At 38.3% G+C, this 18,868-nt stretch overlaps 1 protein-coding gene across 4 annotated transcripts in view; it reads right to left on the bottom strand.

Moving 5' to 3' along the window:
- The window catches only part of LRGUK (leucine rich repeats and guanylate kinase domain containing), a 118,278-nt gene that overhangs the window by 9,785 nt on the left and 89,625 nt on the right, over window positions 1–18,868 (bottom strand). For 3 of the 4 annotated variants that reach the window (XM_067747060.1, XM_067747057.1, XM_067747061.1), the window contains 3 exons: window positions 12,001–12,143; window positions 3,816–3,904; window positions 1,852–1,971 (listed from right to left, as the gene is read on the bottom strand). In XM_067747060.1, coding sequence (XP_067603161.1) covers window positions 1,852–1,971; window positions 3,816–3,904; window positions 12,001–12,143 — 352 coding nt within the window. The remainder of the gene's footprint in view (window positions 1–1,851; window positions 1,972–3,815; window positions 3,905–12,000; window positions 12,144–18,868) is intronic. The other variant, XM_067747058.1, reaches the window with a different exon arrangement.

Below are 18,868 nucleotides of genomic sequence, written 5' to 3'. Positions count from 1 at the left end.
CCACGCTGGCCCCCGATCTCAGACTTCTCAGCCTCCAGAAGTGTGAGAAAGAACTGTCTGCTGGTTAAGCCACTCAGCCTACAGTAATTTGTTATAACAGCCTAAACTAAGATATTCTTTCTCTCACTGTACTCCTATCAGGCTACCTAACTGTACTAAAAAATCCAGAGTGTGAATAAATCCTCAGAGATCTACAGTTTCAACAATGTCATTGTAATTTGTTAACTAACTATAATCTAGAGTCTCTAGTATCCTGTGAGATGTGCAGACTTGGGTGGCCATTTAGTGGGGCCTGTTGTTTTTCATCATCAAATTTATGAAAGGAAACCCAAAGTATTACAATAATAAAACTCAGAAACAAAGGAAAGCATTACTCCTTTTTTAAATTGACACTCTCATTATGACACATCACCCTCATAAAACATCTCTTTGCTGTGGCAGACTTTTTAAATGACATATTAATATTTTAAAGTTATATTAATACTTCAAATATTATAAAATGCTCATTGTTGAAAATATCGGGAAGAACAAAGGAAATAAAAATTGGCCACAATCCCACCACTAGAAGATAATAACTGATACTATTTCGGTATATATCTTTTTAGTGTTTTTTTTCTATACATACACATGAATATTTTTAAACCTGTATTATGCTGGATATACATGTGCACCTGATATTTAACACACCATTTATATTATAAGCATTGATTTGTATTTAACTCTTTATAATTTATCTAAAATTTGTTTTAACATATAAAGTGATATAAGAAACTTAATTGTATCTTTAGGACCTATTTTTCCCATTTACTGAATATTTCATCAAATTCTCATGGATTTTTAATAATTTTTTTAGGATATAAAAATAAACCATATATATCCTGTACAGACGATTTAGAAGTTACAGGAAAAAAGATAAAGAAGAAAATGAAAATAACTGATAAATCTAGAGGAAGACCCACTGCTAATGTTTTAGTGTGCTTGCTTCCAGTCACTCTTGTCTACTTTGTTGCCATGCATTCAGAGAGACCAAACCCACGGACCCCTTCTAAAGAGTTCTTTACTTGATTCTCTGTCACTGCTCCGGCCACAGATGATTGGATAAAGGATGGTTGCTTGACCTAAGGGCAACAAATCTATAGACCAGCCTGTTACCTGTGAGGGCTCTGGCTAGAGATTCTACTCAAGAGTGGCACCCGTAGTAGATAGTGATTGACTCAACCAGCCAGATCTTTGCTTGGGAAGTGTGGATTCAAGACCTATAGAGACATAGTCAATGGTAGTGGCAGAAACAGCGGAAGTAGAAAAGGAATGTAATAGAATACCCACAAAAGCCAAGCACTAAAATCAGTGGTGAAGGGTCTGATCTGGTCTATAAGGGGTTTAAATATCAAAAAGGGAGTTATTGAAAAGCTATTTGGTAGTTTATAGATTTAACGGAAAACTAGAGAACCCGGTTTTTAAACCTGGCAAGAGCAAAGGTAAGCTAGGTGCCAAGAACACAGCCAAGTTGCAATACAGGAAGAGACTGGTAGACACCATTGCTTGCGCTCCACAATGGATTCTTGATTCTTCCACCACTGGTGACTTGAATGATCTCTAACTGCCCCTGCATCAGTGTGGCACTCCCTCAAGTTTCAAAGTCCCAAAGAGAAGCTTCTTAGGTTCCAGTGAACCTAGGTTATAAGCCTGTGCCCTCCCTAGAGGGCCAAAATCTATTCTATTCAAATTCCATAGTGGGAGTTGGGGCCCTGCTTCCCAGCTTTAGGAATTCCCTGAAGTTTAAGGATGAGTGCCATCATTTGAACTAACCAGCAGAAAATAACTTATTCTATCCAATAAAACTCAACTCACCTCTTTTCAGAAGGTCCAAAGGGAGTTTTAAAGTAACCTCCATAAAGCTCGAAACTTTTCTTTAGTTCTAAAGCTGTAAAACTAGGTAGACTGTCGATGACGGGTGCTGGTACTAGACCCCTGAAATTGGAAATTGAAAAAATCCACAGAATTTTGTAATAATACCAAGCGTACACACATGTAATACCTAAATACTGATCTTTACACGTCCCAAGTAAATGCATACGCCAATAAAACCTATTTGGAATAATGTAATATATACACTCACAAGCATTCACGTCAGAGCTTGCCTTAGACACTGGCATTATTACATTCTAATTTCTGGATTAACCAAATTTGTATTTTTCTGAATATTCCTTATCAATTAAGACATTAATATAGGCAGATTTTCTTCCTACTGATTGGTACATATTCAATTGTAAACGCTCATTCATTTGTTATGTGAAGTCCAGCAATATATCAACTGCTATAAAAACTGAAATAGATATTTTCCAGTTTTGTTTATAATCTAATGTTTTGAAATAATACCAGAAAATATTTATAAAAATTCTAATATTGTACTTTCAACTGAACTCTAGCATAAAATATCTATTTTTCATCTATACTAGCCTGTTTTCCCAGAGTGACTTGAAAAGAATCATTAACTATTTTTAGTGAATAAATCCTACTGCTATTCACTCTAGACTTGCTAAATAGAGGTGCTATGTGCAAAGCAGCCCGACTGCATATAAATGCATGAAAATTCAAAGCATCCTTCTGCCCTAGTATAACCCATTTGGAGCTCAGATTTAAAACAGCTTAGTGTCCACAGTGTTTCAATAGGCATGGCCACTCTGCTGGTGAGAAGTCGCACAGGCCCCAGCTTTAGCTGCTCTGGGGGACAGTGCCCATCTCCTGGCCACCACCCTCCCAACCCCCAAGTAGAACTTTGTATATTCCACACAGCCTGCCTTTTGAATCAGACTACCCAAAGATAGCTTGCCAATGTGGAGAAAATTAACCACACTTTTTTTGCTATATAGCAGACAAAGACAAAACTTAATTTATATTGGTTAAAGATTTTTAACGGATCGCTTAATATTGCAGACAATAAAGAGAAGTGAAATTGAAAAACATTTTTAAATGGCTTTTGTATTCTGCTTCCCCAACTCACCGCACTTTAAAAAGCTCTTTAAAACACTATAATTAAGGTCTTGTCAGTGCTCTTAGTGACTTTCTGAAAACAGGGATCTCACTTTATTACTCAAATTTTCCAAAAGGTCACACAGAAAAGAGAATTCAGAATACTGAAGCCTATAACATTCATGAGAAAATAAAACACAAACATCTCATAAACATCGTGGTTATTCACTTTGAGTAAATCTTAAAGTCTAAATGTGCCTCTTCACATGTAATAATTAATAGTACAATAATTATTACAGCCACTAATATCCATGAAGCCTCTACTATGCATCAGGGACTAAGTGAAACATTGCATATTAAGGAATAAGAATTCATGGCTTAATAAAGATACAATGGTCCCCATCCTGATGGAATTTACAGTTTAATGTGGAAAGGAGACATTAAACAAATGATCCCACAAATCATTAACTACTATTTTTTGAGATTCATGAAGGACAAGTATAGGATATTCAACAGGATACAATTAACCTTCCATCATCAAAGCCTTGCCGAAGGCTGATACTTATATTCAAACACCACCAGAAACATCATTCTTTGCAGTCTTCAAAGACTGCAAAAAATCATCAGTTTCTAGTAGCTGTGAGTATATTGTGCCTTTAAATATATATATAAATGAAAGGGAAATACCACTTCTAGTACTAGGTTTACTATTGAACCACTGGGTCCATTTTAGTACAAAGGTCCCTGTTTGTGTTGATGATTTAAGATTCCTTTGGTATATCTGGATACTAAAAAATCCATTTAAAGATGCCCAGGTGTGAATAAATGTGGTAAATCACTACCTTTGCAACAGGGATGTGTGACGAGGAGGCGTCTTTCCCATTAGGGCCTGCCGGGCTGCCTCATACTGTCTCGCCATAGACTCTCTTTCCTAGGCAGGAAATATGATTTAAAATTATATTGAAGCTAAAAATATGTCAGATGATTAAAATAGCTATAATCATTGTCTTCTTGCTAGAGACTGCCAAATGTGTGGAAAGAAAAAGGGAAAAAACATAGGCCTAAAAAACAATATTTGTTCAGTGGAAAGAAAGAAAACTTTATAAATAAAATAGAAATATTTTTATGAAGACTACAATTTAATATGTAAACTTTTATCTGACATCTAAATAATAATGAGGCAATTTTTTATTAAGATATCATGTTTATATATATATTTTATCTTTTTAATGAGATTATCTCTCAAGGATACAGACTATTATTGTCTTTTTAGTTTTACCAGATCTTAGCACACCTAGTAACTAACTGATTGAATATATCCAACGATGTTAAGTATGATCCTGAAATAGGACAGATTGGGAGGTCTTCCTCCTATGTTTCACCAACACCCCATCACTATCACTAAATACTTGGTGAGCATTTGATTATGGGGATACAAAGATACAAAAAAACATAGTCTTGGGACTTCCCTGGTGGTCCAGTGGTACAGAATCTGCCTTCCAATGCAGGGGACGTGGGTTCGATCCCTGGCCAGGTAACTAAGATCCCACATGCCGCAGGGCAACTAAGCCCGTGGGGCATGGCTAGAGAGAGAGCCCTCATACCACAACTACTGAGCCTGTGCGCCTCAACAAGAGAGCCCACGTGCCGCAACTACAGAGCCTACATGCTCTGGAGCCTACACGCCACAACTAGAGAGAAAACCCACATGCCACAACTAGAGGGAAGCATGTGCACTGCAACGAAAAATCCTGCATGCTGCAACTAAGATCCGATGCAGCCAAAAAAAAAAAGAGAAAAGAAAAGAAAAAAAAAACATAGTCTCTGCATTCAAAAGGTTTATAATCTGGTGTCAAAAGGCAACTGAAAAGAGGAAAAAACCAAAGATAGCACATGCTGTTTTATAACTATACACGCCGTTGAGAAATTCTAGGTCAAGCTTGTGAAATTGTTCCTTAGACACATGACACGAGAGCTAACATGCAGACTCATTGAACACAGTCTCTCAGGTGGATATTTGATTGCCAAGACCACTTTACTGTTCCCCTGACCATCACCTCTGTGGTTCTGCGTAAGCATAATGAGGAGAAAATGTCTGCTGGGTAGGAGGGAGGGGATTTATAATGGGATAAGAAAGGAAGAAACAAACTCTACTTACATTTTAACACTTAAAAACTATTTTAAATAGCTCCATAAATACATCTAAATTGTCTCATATTACTATAAAAGTACTACATATCAACTAAATCCGCTGTCTTATTCTGTTGATTTGTTATTATTTTTCCCCCAATCACTCTATACTAGTATATACATTTTCTATTGTGATTTTACTTTGTACCACCCTTATTTTTTTCCTATATTGATCCTTGATCTAAATTATATCATGGCTGGGAAGATGACAGTGGTAGTGGAAGCACAGTTTTTGGACCTTCCAGAATTTCCACGTAAAAACAGATATAGCAACTAAATAGCAAAATGAAAACAAATCAAACATTTACAAGAAAACTAGGTGACAAGCTCCCCTCAAAGCCCCCAATACAGGTGACAATAACCACAACACCTGCATGGTATCAGTGTCTATGTAAGAGGAAGCCAAAGAAAGAAACAGGGTGACTAAAAGACCTGAGAACAGGAGAGCCCCAAGATAGCTAAGAAGTATTCACTAGGAAGCACAGCAGGACAATTTGGAAACCACGGATGAAACATAGGAGGGGTTGTTTCCATTCTAATAGTAGGTAAGAATAAGGGGTCCACAGTAAGTTCTGCAGGAGCTGGATCAACTGTGAATTCTTGAAACTAATCCACTAGGGCTCCCTTCTAAGACAGGGTTTTACACTAAAAAAAAGCTCATGGGGGTGGAATAAAAATTAATTGGGAAAGAGCAAACAGAGACATAGGAAAGAGGAAATCTAGACCAAAGCGGGAGAGTGGAACAGAACCAGGAAATCTCAGGAAGGAAACTGCCATATACCTTGATACTATTTGAAAAAACCACCTTCCTTCTAAATGTTTGAGAAAATGAATTTCACATAAAAATGAGAAAATTTCCAGTCAAATCCAATGCAAAGTTATAAGAAATAAGAGGAAAAGGAGAATAACATCTCTGTACACAATGAAGGGGAAACAGATAAAATCTATAATCTATTTAAAAATAAACTAAAAGACATTAAGAAAATGACACAAAACATTAAGGAACAAATAAATTACAATTTCTGCAAACTCACAAATGAGGTGCTGGAAATCAGGAAAGAATTAGAATATACAGGAAAAAGTCGCTTAGGAAATGAAAACTAAACTAGAAGAAATACAGGAGTGAATAAACACAACAAATAATGACTTAAGAGAAATAGAAAATGAAGGAAAAACTTTAACCTCAAAAAGAAATGAAGAAAGAGGTAAAAAGATTCAAGAGAAAATGACAAATATTTAAGATAGATAAAAAAGATCCAACATATCAACAATAGGAGATCTTGATAAAATAAGCCAAAACAAAGAAACAGGGGCTTCCCTGGTGGCAAAGTGGTTGAGAGTCCACCTGCCGATGCAGGGGACACGGGTTTGTGCCCCGGTCCAGGAAGATCCCACATGCCGCAGAGCGACTAGGCCCATAAGCCATGGCCGCTGAGCCTGCGTGTCCGGAGCCTGTGCTCCGCGATGGGAGAGGCCACAACAGCGAGAGGCCCGTGTACCGTAAAACAAAACAAAACAAAACAAAACCAAGAAACAGGATAGATACTAAAAACTACAATTCAAGTGTAAAGTGTAACAGACTGTTATCAACAGGCAAGAATGCAGGAAATATTTTTCCCACAGCCCTTTCTGTATCTAGTAGAGAATAAGCTTAGGCAATAAAACAACTAGAGAGACACTGACCTGAGGTCTAATGATGAGTATTAAGTATGAAGGTATTTGATAACTAAGACAAAATGAGAGTTAAAAGGGAGAGAGGATATGAGGGCACGCTCTGATAGTACAGCTATAACATAATCACAAACAATGGCGGGAGGAACATTTGTAAAAACACTTTTTTATAAACTGCTTTCAGTTTTTATAATGGGTGCTGGTAGTATTTAGTATTGTTATTCTGAGACTCTTCTGTGTGTCATGTGGTTAAAACAAACGAGAAATTTAGTAAGATATTATAATTCTATCATCGCCTCTATCTCTGAGAAGCAGGACTCTCAGCGTGGAGAAAAGAAAAAATATGTAACAGAGAAGGAGTTAAGTAAAAATGCTGAAGTCTTGAATCCAAATTGGAAATATTAACTTGAACTAATGAAATATTTTATCTATCCACAGAATAGGCCTAGAAACAATGGCCACCCCAAGAGCAATGAGCATTCCTAGCAACCATGATGTGTTTTCTTGTACAACCATCTCCCACTTGAAGAAACCAAGACTTCTTGGACAAAAGACTGATTCCAGGTCTAAGACAGGTAATGAACAAAAGAGCACAGAATATCTCATCATACCAACCAGCAAAATGGGTCACGTTAAAAGGACACAGGTGTCAACCTGCAGAAGCTCTAGCTGGTCAAAGATAGAATAATTTGAGTTTCGATAAGGATAAAAAATGCAGTGGGTGGATAGCCTTCAATATGCACAAATCAAAATCATGATTACAAATGATATTTTAAAATTAGTTGGTCACCTTCAGAGAATAACAGGAAACCAATTCATTATCTTGAAAAAGGCACTTGGACTGCTGATCCTACATGAACTGTACCACTTGGTAACTAGGTGGCAGATAAGAGAAGTATCTCTTTATAGTGTTATTCCAGCTAATAGATATAGTGTTGAACACCATGCCCTGAGGAGAAGAAAGCATTTTTCTTTTGGAGTCGAAATAGACACTTCTAAGCTGTGTTATCTCTGACAAGCTCCCTGAGCTGACCTGCCTCACAGTAGTGAAAGAAAATAGTGCTTAGTAGACGTAGGGCCCAATATTTTGTCATTACAGGTCCACTTTCTCACTGACCTTCATATCTTTGGGTGCTTTTTGATTGCACTGGCCTTATCTGCCACACACATATATTCACTAAATTGGCTTTGAATGAATTGGTCATTCAGCAATTTTTTTTCTAGAAAATTGGCTTTCAGTAACTTGGGCTGCTTCAGGAGTAAGGCTGTCCCCTAAGGAGATCAGAGGAGCTGGTTGGAGAAACAGATACAATTGAAGTTCTGAAAATAAAGCTTCTCCTAGAAGGCAAAGATCTACTCACAATAATTCCACAGCAAAAAATCTTCACACAAACACACACATAAATATACACTTACCCAACCAGTTATGATGTGTGGCCATGTGACTACCCAGGAATAGGGCTGGTTTTCAGAAGACACACACAAAACCAGCTCTGTTATTTTGTAATCACACCTTGACATGCACGTGGTGACAAACCACACACAAGGAAAGAGTAGAATATTAGAATAGAGGGGGTAAACCGAAAGACCTCACATACGCAGTAAGTTTAGGGTAGGTTTCAGGAAGAATGCAGTGTTCAACGTAAGTGGAAAGGGTGCTTTTGAAAGAAACAGGACCAAAAAAGCATTGACAATGGGAATTCCTATTTAGTCCATCAGTGTCAAATGGCTCTCTTGATAGTTTCTACAGGTAAATATGAACATATTAAATCTACAGTTAAGACCCCAAAAAAGCACAAACATTTCTATCTTTTTCTTTTTTTGGAAGATTTATGATATAGGTTTTTGACAGAGATAGTGGCAATTACTTTCCTCAATCCACCATAAAGTTCCAAAAATACATAGGGATTTATGTTGGGAAAGTAAATGAATAACAACATCTCCTAAGGGTTGCAATAGGGGTTCATGAGATAATTTACACAAAAGCCCTTTCCAAACTATAAGTGACATATAAAGGCTATTTATGGCCTCCAATATAATCATAATATCTCATTAAAGCTTCTGTGGTGATGATCTTAAAAAGGTTTTGCTCATTTTGCAGCATTATAATGGCTAGGCAAGAGGTTAATAACTTACGAAATATCTCAATATTTGATAAATACTTAAAATTTCAAAATAGCATTGAATTCATAATCTTTACAAGAAAACGAGGTACTAAAAATAATCTTAGGCAAGTTCACCCCATATATATGACAGTGGCAATTAAGTACTACCTTTGTTCTAATTTTTGAGGGGTGAATCTGTTGGTTCTTGGGGGATTTGATTTGCTTTTCTATGAAACTACTCTGTTCCATTATACCTCCACCAGTACTGGCAGGCAAAATTACCAGAACCTCAGGCTGCAAGGGGTTTGAGCGTTGTTGCCATCCTGGATGAGAAACTGCCCACCCTCTAACACAGGACACAGTAGATTTCTACACTAGGCTCTAGATGCCCTGGATTATGGGGGCTGAACAGTTTCTCAGGGAGGTGACTACAGGTAAGGAGTGGTGCTGGACATGTCAAAATTACATAAGAATTTTTGACAACACGTGGTCCACATAACTGCTCCCCTCCCGCCACCAAGGTGGCCCCTCTACTCTCGCATTGCCTTTTTATCATACCCTCCACTCTCCAGTTCCCCCATACTGTTCATTAGTTTTATATTGAGATGTCGGAGATGAATTACAGCTGAAAACCCACTGTGTGCGTGTTGTGTGTGTTTTTCATCTGCTCCTCTGTTCTTGCTCCTGAGTACCTGAGTGCCCTTGACCAGAGAAAAGCTATCTTTAGGGACTTCCCTGGCGGTCCAGTGGTTAAGACTTCACCTTCCAATGCAGGGGGTGTGGGTTCAATCCCTGGTCAGGGAGGTAAGATCCCACATGCCTCGCAGCCAAAAAAAACCAAAACATAAAACAGAAGCAATATTGTAACAAATTCAATACTTAAAAAAACATGGTCCACATAAAAATAAAATCTTAAAAAAAAAAAAAGAAAAGCTACCTTTAATTAGGCCTGAAAATTTTCTAACAGGTAATATTCAGATTTGTCATATTTAAATAAATCATGGATACCCACTAACGGGCAGAGGGTGTGACTCAACGGTGTGTTTCTCATCGGTGTGAATGATGTTGTGCGGCAGGACAGTCTAACTGGGACGTGAGCTGGCTCTGGTTGTCAAGACACAGACTTGTGATTAAAGAATAAAGGTGGCTAAGGATGTGTGCTCTGGAGTTTTTACAGTCTGGATATGCCATGTCCTGGGAGATTAAAAGAAGACCTTATATTTGAAAGTCTAAGCTCCAAGAAGCATGAAGCTGTACAGGACAGCAGGTGCAGAGAGAAAGTGGTAGACTGACTTGAAAAGAGCTGGGTTTCCCAGGACTGCAAGGACAGAGGCTGACGGGCTCCTCATGTCGAGTGCGCTCCCAGGGTGTGGTGAGACCTTGGGGGTCGGCACTGGGTGAACATAAAAGCAGGAGAGGATCTGGAGAATACCAGAGCCCCTGGCTCAGAATGGAACTCCGGGTTTCAGACAAGGAACATCTCCATGGTAACCATGATAGTCTGGAGACCAGAGGCCCTTCCCTAAGTTTCTAGCATGACATAAACCTCAGGATTCTTGAACTTAATCCAAAGAATGGGAGTGATCCCCACTCCTAATGACTGATATTTGATTTCCCACAGATCCTGGTAGGTGGGAACAATTCCAGAGTTAACTTATTTTGGATAAATAAATAGGGCATTTCCTATACTCCAGTATCAGGATACAAATTTATATTATTTTTAGATGTTTAGAGTGCACCCATCCCCTGCTGCTTCTAAGAGGCCAGAATGTGTATCAAGTGGCCCTGCCTTTTGCCCTGCCACTGGTGACAGGACAAGCAGTTTAATTTGATCTGTGTGGTATGGCTAGAAAGTCCAGCTGTGCCAATTAGATTGCTTTGCTTTCCACAGTATGAATTAAAGAGACGGAGAGAAGTGGCCAGGAATTGTGGGCATAGAGCCACCGGCAGAGAGCCATGGTGAGTCAGGGCTGGCACGTGTGCAAATGAGTTCAAATTATGTGGGAGGGAAGCTGAGTGAGTAGAGGAGGCCAGCCAGGAGAGAGAGGACGACAGAGCACGGGAAAAACAGAAGCAGAGATGAGAGGAACTTGATGCCTTTGGGACGCACTTTCCAACCCTATTTCTGGTTCCTGTGAGATCTGTACTTCATCCCTGCTCCCGATGCACTGTGAATCCACTCATCATGTATTTTTTAATAATGGAACTACCTCTTACTTAAGCTGACTTTAACGGGTATCTGTTCCTTGTACTTCAAACATCCCATTCTTATGACTTAATCAGAGCAGAATGTATAGCTATGCCCATGTACACCACAGCCCTAGACTTTTCATCTGAAGTAACCAGTCTGATTCTTGTGACCACTGCCCATGGTTCTGACTTTAGAAGACAATGGGATTATTTGCTTAGAACAGGCAAGGCTTAGGGAAACACGACCAAGGAGCTGACAACCAAATCAGAAGTTCTGTCCCTTCTGAGGCAATGGCAACGATCTAGGTCTCTGTGTTCCCAGACCATCACAGAAAAACCATCACAAACAGAAAAGAGCATGACCTAATATGAAGGTAGGGCCAGCTTCCACATATCCTGACTTCTCTGAGTTCTCAAAGAACGGGATCTTTTAAGTCATAGGATGGGTCTAAGTACTGCAAGGTTATAAGACATGGACTCTTTGAGTGGACTCACTTTGAAGGCTCAGCACAAGAATACGCAACATTATATCCCAACAGTAAAGCAAGTTTTCCCTTGAAATACATATTCTACAGTATTAATTCTATGTAGTTCTTGTCTATGCTTGTTAAATAGGAGAACTGAGCGTCAGAACTTCCACTGGGAGCCTGGGGGAAAGGTACTCAAAAAAATCTACACTGTATATTCTGTTTTTAGAACCCATGCCTATTCTTAGAGGTGTAGAAAGAGGGGGAAAAAACTTGTCTTCAGCTGACACCAGTCAGAGGACAGTTTTGGTGAAACTTATTAGTCTTGAAATATCCAATGCCCTTTTTGTCTGACTTTTGTAATGCTCAGTTCCAGCTTCCCTCACCCCTCTATCCCTTCTTACCGCTGGTATGTTTTTGCCTGAAAGTTTGGCCCATAATTTCACAAAGTAGTTTCTGTCTGCAAAATCCAGGGACTCAAATTCACTCGAAGCTCTAAACTTCTTCGAAGTCTTTTCAGGTTTCAGCTGAGGTTTCTTAATATCTGCTAGGGAAAAAAGTAAAGTTTAAAATAAAAGGCATAAAATTGGATAAAGCAACTTTCTGAAGTAAGAGAATGTTTTATGCGTGGATTTGCCCAAACACAATAAAGTGTATACTTAAAGTCTGTGCATTTCAACTTGAAAGTAAGATAACTAAAAATTTATGTCTCAGAACACGATAACAATAATAATTATTATTGAAAATTATAAAGTCAGCCTGCAGCACCTAGTAGACATGTCCTGGGAGTACCCTTAGTGTTCAAATAATACAGACTTATGAATGGAAATTAAAGGAAGTAAAACTTAACAAAAACAATGGCTTTCAGATACTTAAGTGAAAAGTCCCCTTTATAATTACTTTCCATTTGACAAAATTGTCCTAAAAGGCTAAAATCATCATCATCATCATCATCATCATCATGCAACACTAAGAAAAACCTTTTTAAAAGAATGGAGTGGATGATGAGGTCAGTATTTAACAGAATTTACACATAAATACTGTCTAATGTTCCCTACAAAACATCAGAATGTCCAGAGGCCTAGAATATAAAGAATCTAAATTTCTATCACTGCTCACGTATAGCGGGCCCAGGTGTACATACATTTGGATTTATTAGGAACATCAACACTTACAGTATTGCTACAAAAATGCCAAAATAAATAATCTCCACACCTACACTAGCCAATATGGCTGACTGAGCAGATGTGGGAAGCTATCCCCACCCAAGACAAAATAAATAGTGGATAACATATAACAGAAATTTGTTTTTATCACATAGCAAAACTGAAACCAAGCAAGAAAAATTTCCAGGTGCTGGAAGTGAAGTGAAGATTCCAAGTCAGAGGAGTGGAAATTGATGTCAAGAGGTCAGAGAGTGCCTCGGGGGCTGAGGTTTCTGGACTGAGAGGCAAGGCCAGTCCCTGTGTGCTTAATGTACGAGACCTGGGCTCTCTATTAGGCGAGAAGTGGGAAAGGGAGTGTCTGGAAATCTCAGCCCACAGACCTCAGGACTTAGCCTGGGCACAGTCTCACCTGGACTGAGGGTGGAGACACCTGTGGGAAATCAGACCTCTACTCCTGGGCTGTGTGCTGGTATAGAATCTGAAATTGCACTCCTACCAAATTGTGTGGCAATCCCTAGCTGATAAAAAGAAGGTACAGGGCTTCCCTGGTGGAGCAGTGGTTGAGAGTCCGCCTGCCGATGCAGGGGACATGGGTTCGTGCCCCGGTCCAGGAAGATGCCACATACCACAGAGCGGCTCCCGTGAGCCATGGCCGCTGAGCCTGCGCGTCCGGAGCCTGTGCTCTCCACAATGGGAGAGGCCCGCGTACCGCAAAAAAAAAAAAAAGAAGGTACAAGCTGGACTTCCCTGGTGGTCCAGTGGGTAAGAATCCACCTGCCATTGCAGGGGACACGGGTTCAATCCCTGGCTCGGGAAGATCCCACATGCTGCGAAGCAACTAAGCCCATGAACCACAACTACTGAAGCCCGCATGCTCTAGAGCCTGCATGCCACAACTACTGAGCCTGCGCACCACGACTACTGAAGTCTACACACTCTAGAGCCTGCACACCACAATTACTGAACCCATACACCGCAATTACTGAAGCCCGCATGCTTTAGGGCCCATGTACCGCAACTACTGAGCCCATGTGCTGCAACTACCAAAGCCCGCACACCTAGAGCCTGTGCTCCGCAACAAGAGAAGCCACCGCAGTGAGAAGCCCGTGCACCTCAACGAAGAGTAGCCCCCACTTGCCGTAACTAGAGAAAGCCTGTGTGCAGCAACGAAGACCCAGCACAGCCATAAACAAATAAATTTTTAAAAAAAGTAGGTAAAAGGTGTTGCAGACAAGTAAAAGTATTGAACCACGGTAGGGAAGCCTAAAGCTCCACAACCCAGCACCAGTCTTGAGAGAGGGGGAGAGACTCAGAAGATGCAACAAATGGGCAAATCCACAGGCAAGAAATTCCAGGTGATAGAGCATTCTGGAAAGAACATTGAAGTAACTATGTTCATAACAATCACAGAGGTAATAGGACACGATTATTATGTGGAAACATACTCTGCTAAATCTTCATAATGGAAAAGCCATTCAACCCGTATCGGTTGAGCACCTACTATGTGGCAGACAGCGCTCTGGGTGTTGGGATAGAGCAGTAAATAAAATGTCCTTGACCTGTGGGACTTACACTCTAATGTCGAAGACAGACAATAACACCAGATAATGTCAGGTAGTAGTGATAAGTGCGATGAAGGACCAGGCAGGCAGATAAGGAGACAATGAGAGACAGCATGATGGCCAAAGGAAGTCCTCCCTAAGATGGTGACATCTGCACAGTGATCTGAAGTCATAAAGAAGGAAGGCATTCAAATATCTGGGGCAAAAGCGTATCAGGCAGAGAGAGTGGCTTTGTATTAAGACCCAGAAGCATGCTTAACACAACTGAATTACAGTAAAGAATTCAGCACGGCTGAAACAAGGCAAACTAACAACCAAAAAAGAGACGGAAGGGCTGAATCTTATGCTCATTAAAAAACAAACAAACAAAACCAAAACACTTGTCCTCTTGATGGGACTCTAAGAACAGAGCATTGTGAAAAAGATCAGATGAATCTGAAAAAAAAGATGAAATTTAAAGAAATAGAAGCTATATTTATATAATTTCCATAGAAATGACCCTCTCTATGTATAAAAGCTTATTTAAAATATAGTATATATTTGTGTCAGGGTTCCTTCTTCCAGCTTTCTCAGACGTAAGCCAATTGTACTATGATGTAAACAAACCAAGTTCTATCTGATGATACAACGCAGCTGTAATTCAACAGTTGAATGTCTTAATGGTTTCTCAGCAACAAAACAATTTGGGAAAAAATAATGTGTTTAGATTACTATTAAACTACATTGTAATGCTGCCACTTTAGGGACTCGGACTCCTATAATAAAGAGTTTCATACAGTTCTTAATATAGTTTCAAATGTCTTAATACATTAATGAACAAGAGATCTTACTTCTGAATAAAAAAAACAACCCAGTTACCAGTGTTATAATACCCTGCAACCAAGTTTCTTAAAGTGATCTTATTCAAAGTATCTAAAAGTCAACCTTGAGGCAACATTAAATTATATATATAAGTTACTGTACAGTCCACAAAAATGACCAAGTTCTTCAGTATATAAGCTGGTTACATTTACTTAAACACCTACAATGAAGCCTAAGTGAAGTTAATGATGCATGACAGATCTTCAAGCTATTTTATGGATTGGTATCATTACCAAATATAAGAAAATATAAATGAAATATCTGGAACAACCAGAACTATATCTCAAATTAATTCAAAATAACTTAGACCTTTTGTTTAGAATTATCTCTCTTTGCAGTCAAGTGAATTAAAATAATATTCGTATAAAACATTTTAAAAGAATAACCACAGAATCCAACCAAAATAACAAATGCAGTAGAAGCCATGCACCTAAGATAAAACATCTGTGTATATTTCATAACACATTATGACACAGACTATATAGGGCCCTTTACTGCAAAAAAGAAAGGAGAAAATAAAAGATGCTGATGATCTGATATTATAGGCACACAGCCATTTCAATAACTAGTAATAAAATTAGAATTTGGGGGTCAGATTGTGTATATTTTGAAAAACAAAAATCCCTATTTTGATAACCAATTTTTCTACAGCAGTAAGGTTACTTGTATAGCAAAACAACTAAGTCAATCTCCTGTCTAAAAACATGAGACCAAATTAATATTTAAATAAAACTTTGCCAAAAAAAAAAAAATCAGCACCAGTGTTTGTCTCTCTTTGAAAACACTTGGAAATGTATGACTTGGAAGTAGGCTTTAATTTTCATACAAAAGTTCTCAGATAGCCAGAATCATTCAGTTTTTCCCACTCAAATGGGGCTTAAAAAACATGTTTATTCTGGTAGTAGTGAGGTTTTTTAAATTAGCAAGAGTAATTTATACTACCATGATTAAATACATATACATATGTAAAATGTAAATAGCTATAAAAATCCCTGTGGAAGTCTCAATGCTGAAATATGTAACCATAAAAAGGACCAAAAGCAAATTAAAGCATAATAATCTGCTACACAATTTAAAATATTTATTTATTTTTAATAGGATAGTTACATAATTCACAGTTAAGGGAAATGCTCAGTTCATTAGAAAGTATTATCACAAAACTGAAGGTGCCAAAAGAAGCCATTTTTTCCAGGACAGAATTAAATCTTATAAGTCTTGACTATCTGTGCTTCTGAGAAAGGAATAATAGCAACTAGAAAAATAATCATTTCACATAATATCCATAAAAATTTTCCATAGCAAAATAAGCTTTTATAGTAGAAAGCTATCATATAGTAATAATGTTCATGCTATACATGATAAAATGAATGCACATACTAAACTATTCTAACAGTAAAGTGCTATATTCTTGAGTGTCCGATCAAAGGAATAATCAGCTATTTAAACAGAGAACAGATTCTACATCAGGACAAAGGAAGCATGTGAATGTGCCTTCTCACACTGAAAGAATGAGGTACAAAAAGAATGCTTTTTTCCATTGAACTTCATACTTTGAAATGTCTTCAGTAGAGCTGAACTAATGGGTTAAATATTTGGACACTGTATAGAGGATGTCCTAAATAAAACATATAACAATAGTACCATGAATTTCAGGGTTTCTTTTAAATGAATGAGTTTATCATGAAGTAGTTAACTGACACTTTGAAGGAGAGAGGATGTAGGACAGATAAACTTCAAGAGTGGAAACTTGATGCATAAGATTTGGACATGTACAGAATTTGGGATAAGGAGAGAAGGAAAGGGTAGCTATGGCTGACAGAAATAGGACAGAAACATTCAGGGAGCTGGAACACAAACTAAAGGCTTCCTCTCCTTTGAGCGTTACGTTTGATAACTAAATTTCCGATGTGACTTCCACCCAACCCTACAGCCCCACCTCTGCTAAGTGTAGTTTTCGTTTGCAAGAGCTCATCCTTCAAGAACAACATTTTCAAAGATGTTGTTTCATTGGTCACTTCTCAAGCAAAGACATCTTTTGTCTTTCTTCCCTTTGCTATCTTTGTCCTTGGAAACCAAGGGTCTTTAGATCCGGTACCATGTAGAAGCCAGTCTCTGTTTCAACCTACCACAAAGAGAAAACAAAATGCCAGCTATCTGGTAGTTTATTCCTGAGTCAAGTAACTTGATGCCATTTACCATCTAACCTAGACGAAACACAGAACGTAAATGCCTTTGATATTATCAATGACATAGTAACAATAAAAATAATAGGTAACATTTACTGAGCATACTACGTTCTAGGCGCTATTACAAGTCTCTTCCATGTGTATCACATGTCAATTTCATAATAACCTCGGAACTGATGTCTCCTCACTCAGTTCTCCAAGCTGCAATGCTACCTGTGAATGTGCGTTAAAGAATCTCTTGATCTCAGTAACATTTTCCTGAACTGCAATTTCTTTCCAATATAATCCTAATTCTGTTTAAGGCCCTTTATTCAATTAAGGTTGTCAAAAATTTTAAAGGATTTTCAGAGAAGACCGCATCATTTGCCAAATATTTCCACCAGTCCTTTCCAATTAAGGATAAAATGCTACTGGGACTTCCCTGGCAGTCCAATGGTTAGGACTTCGCCTTCCAATGCAGGGGGGTGTGCGGGTTCGATTCCTGGTCAGGGAGCTGAGATCCCACATGCCTCGTGGCCAAGGAACCAAGACATAAAGCAGAAGCAATGTTGTAACAAATTCAATAAAGACTTTAAAAATGGTCTACATCAACAACAAACAAAAATCTTAAAAAAAAAAAAGGATAAAATGCTATTTAAAAATTTTTTTTTTTTACTGCTTACATGTTAATGCTAACAAACACTCATATAAGTACTTACTATGTGCCAGACATTGTTCTGGGTGTTTTTCAATATATTAACTCATTTAATCCTCACAATAATCTTGAGGCAGGTACTACTATTATCTCCATTTTATATTACATGAGGCCTTTGTAAACTGCTCAAGGTCACACAGCTAGATTGTACTGGAACTGGAATTTCCAATGAAAATTTTGACTCAGTGTTATCTGAAATCATGAATTTCTAAGGTTACAAACTTTTTAAAAAAGGACTCCAGCTTTTGCTAATCAGGACTGCTCTCTCATCATCACCTTTGAGATGAAAGATTTGGTGTCTAACATTATTTATCATCAACAGAAAGAAACAGTCTCTTCTTATTTTCTTTTCTGAATGCCTGGTCAATAAAGAAATGTGATTTCTAGAATGATGTCTTTAAATTCATTTATGGACAGACTGTGATTTGGAGGAACCTTTATAGTAACGAGGTGATTTTCAGTGTTGTCGTGAAACAGAAGGAAAGGGAACCAGCTAAGGACTTAGTGGTTAAAACACTCGATCAAGACTGGTTTTTTTAGCTTTACATAAGAACTTTATACTATGCGTAAAAATTTTCAATATACCTTATCCAGAGTCCTAACACTGACAAAGAGCATAACTGCTAATACACTGAATCCTTCCGTTGTCACAGAAAATAATTCAGTATAAATCATGCCAATCCATCCCACCTCACTTGAAGGCAACCTGAGCAGGGTAGTACCTGGTCAGTAGGCCTCTAAGAACAGAACCATAGCAAAGCTCCAGAGCACTCAGTACAGGGTTTTTCAAAAACTGCAGGCTG

The sequence above is a fragment of the Pseudorca crassidens genome, chromosome 8 (genome assembly GCF_039906515.1).
Source record: "Pseudorca crassidens isolate mPseCra1 chromosome 8, mPseCra1.hap1, whole genome shotgun sequence".
Lineage (NCBI taxonomy): Eukaryota > Metazoa > Chordata > Mammalia > Artiodactyla > Delphinidae > Pseudorca > Pseudorca crassidens.
The sequence above is the reverse complement of the archived record's forward strand: the minus strand, read 5'-3'. Positions and strand labels throughout refer to the sequence as shown.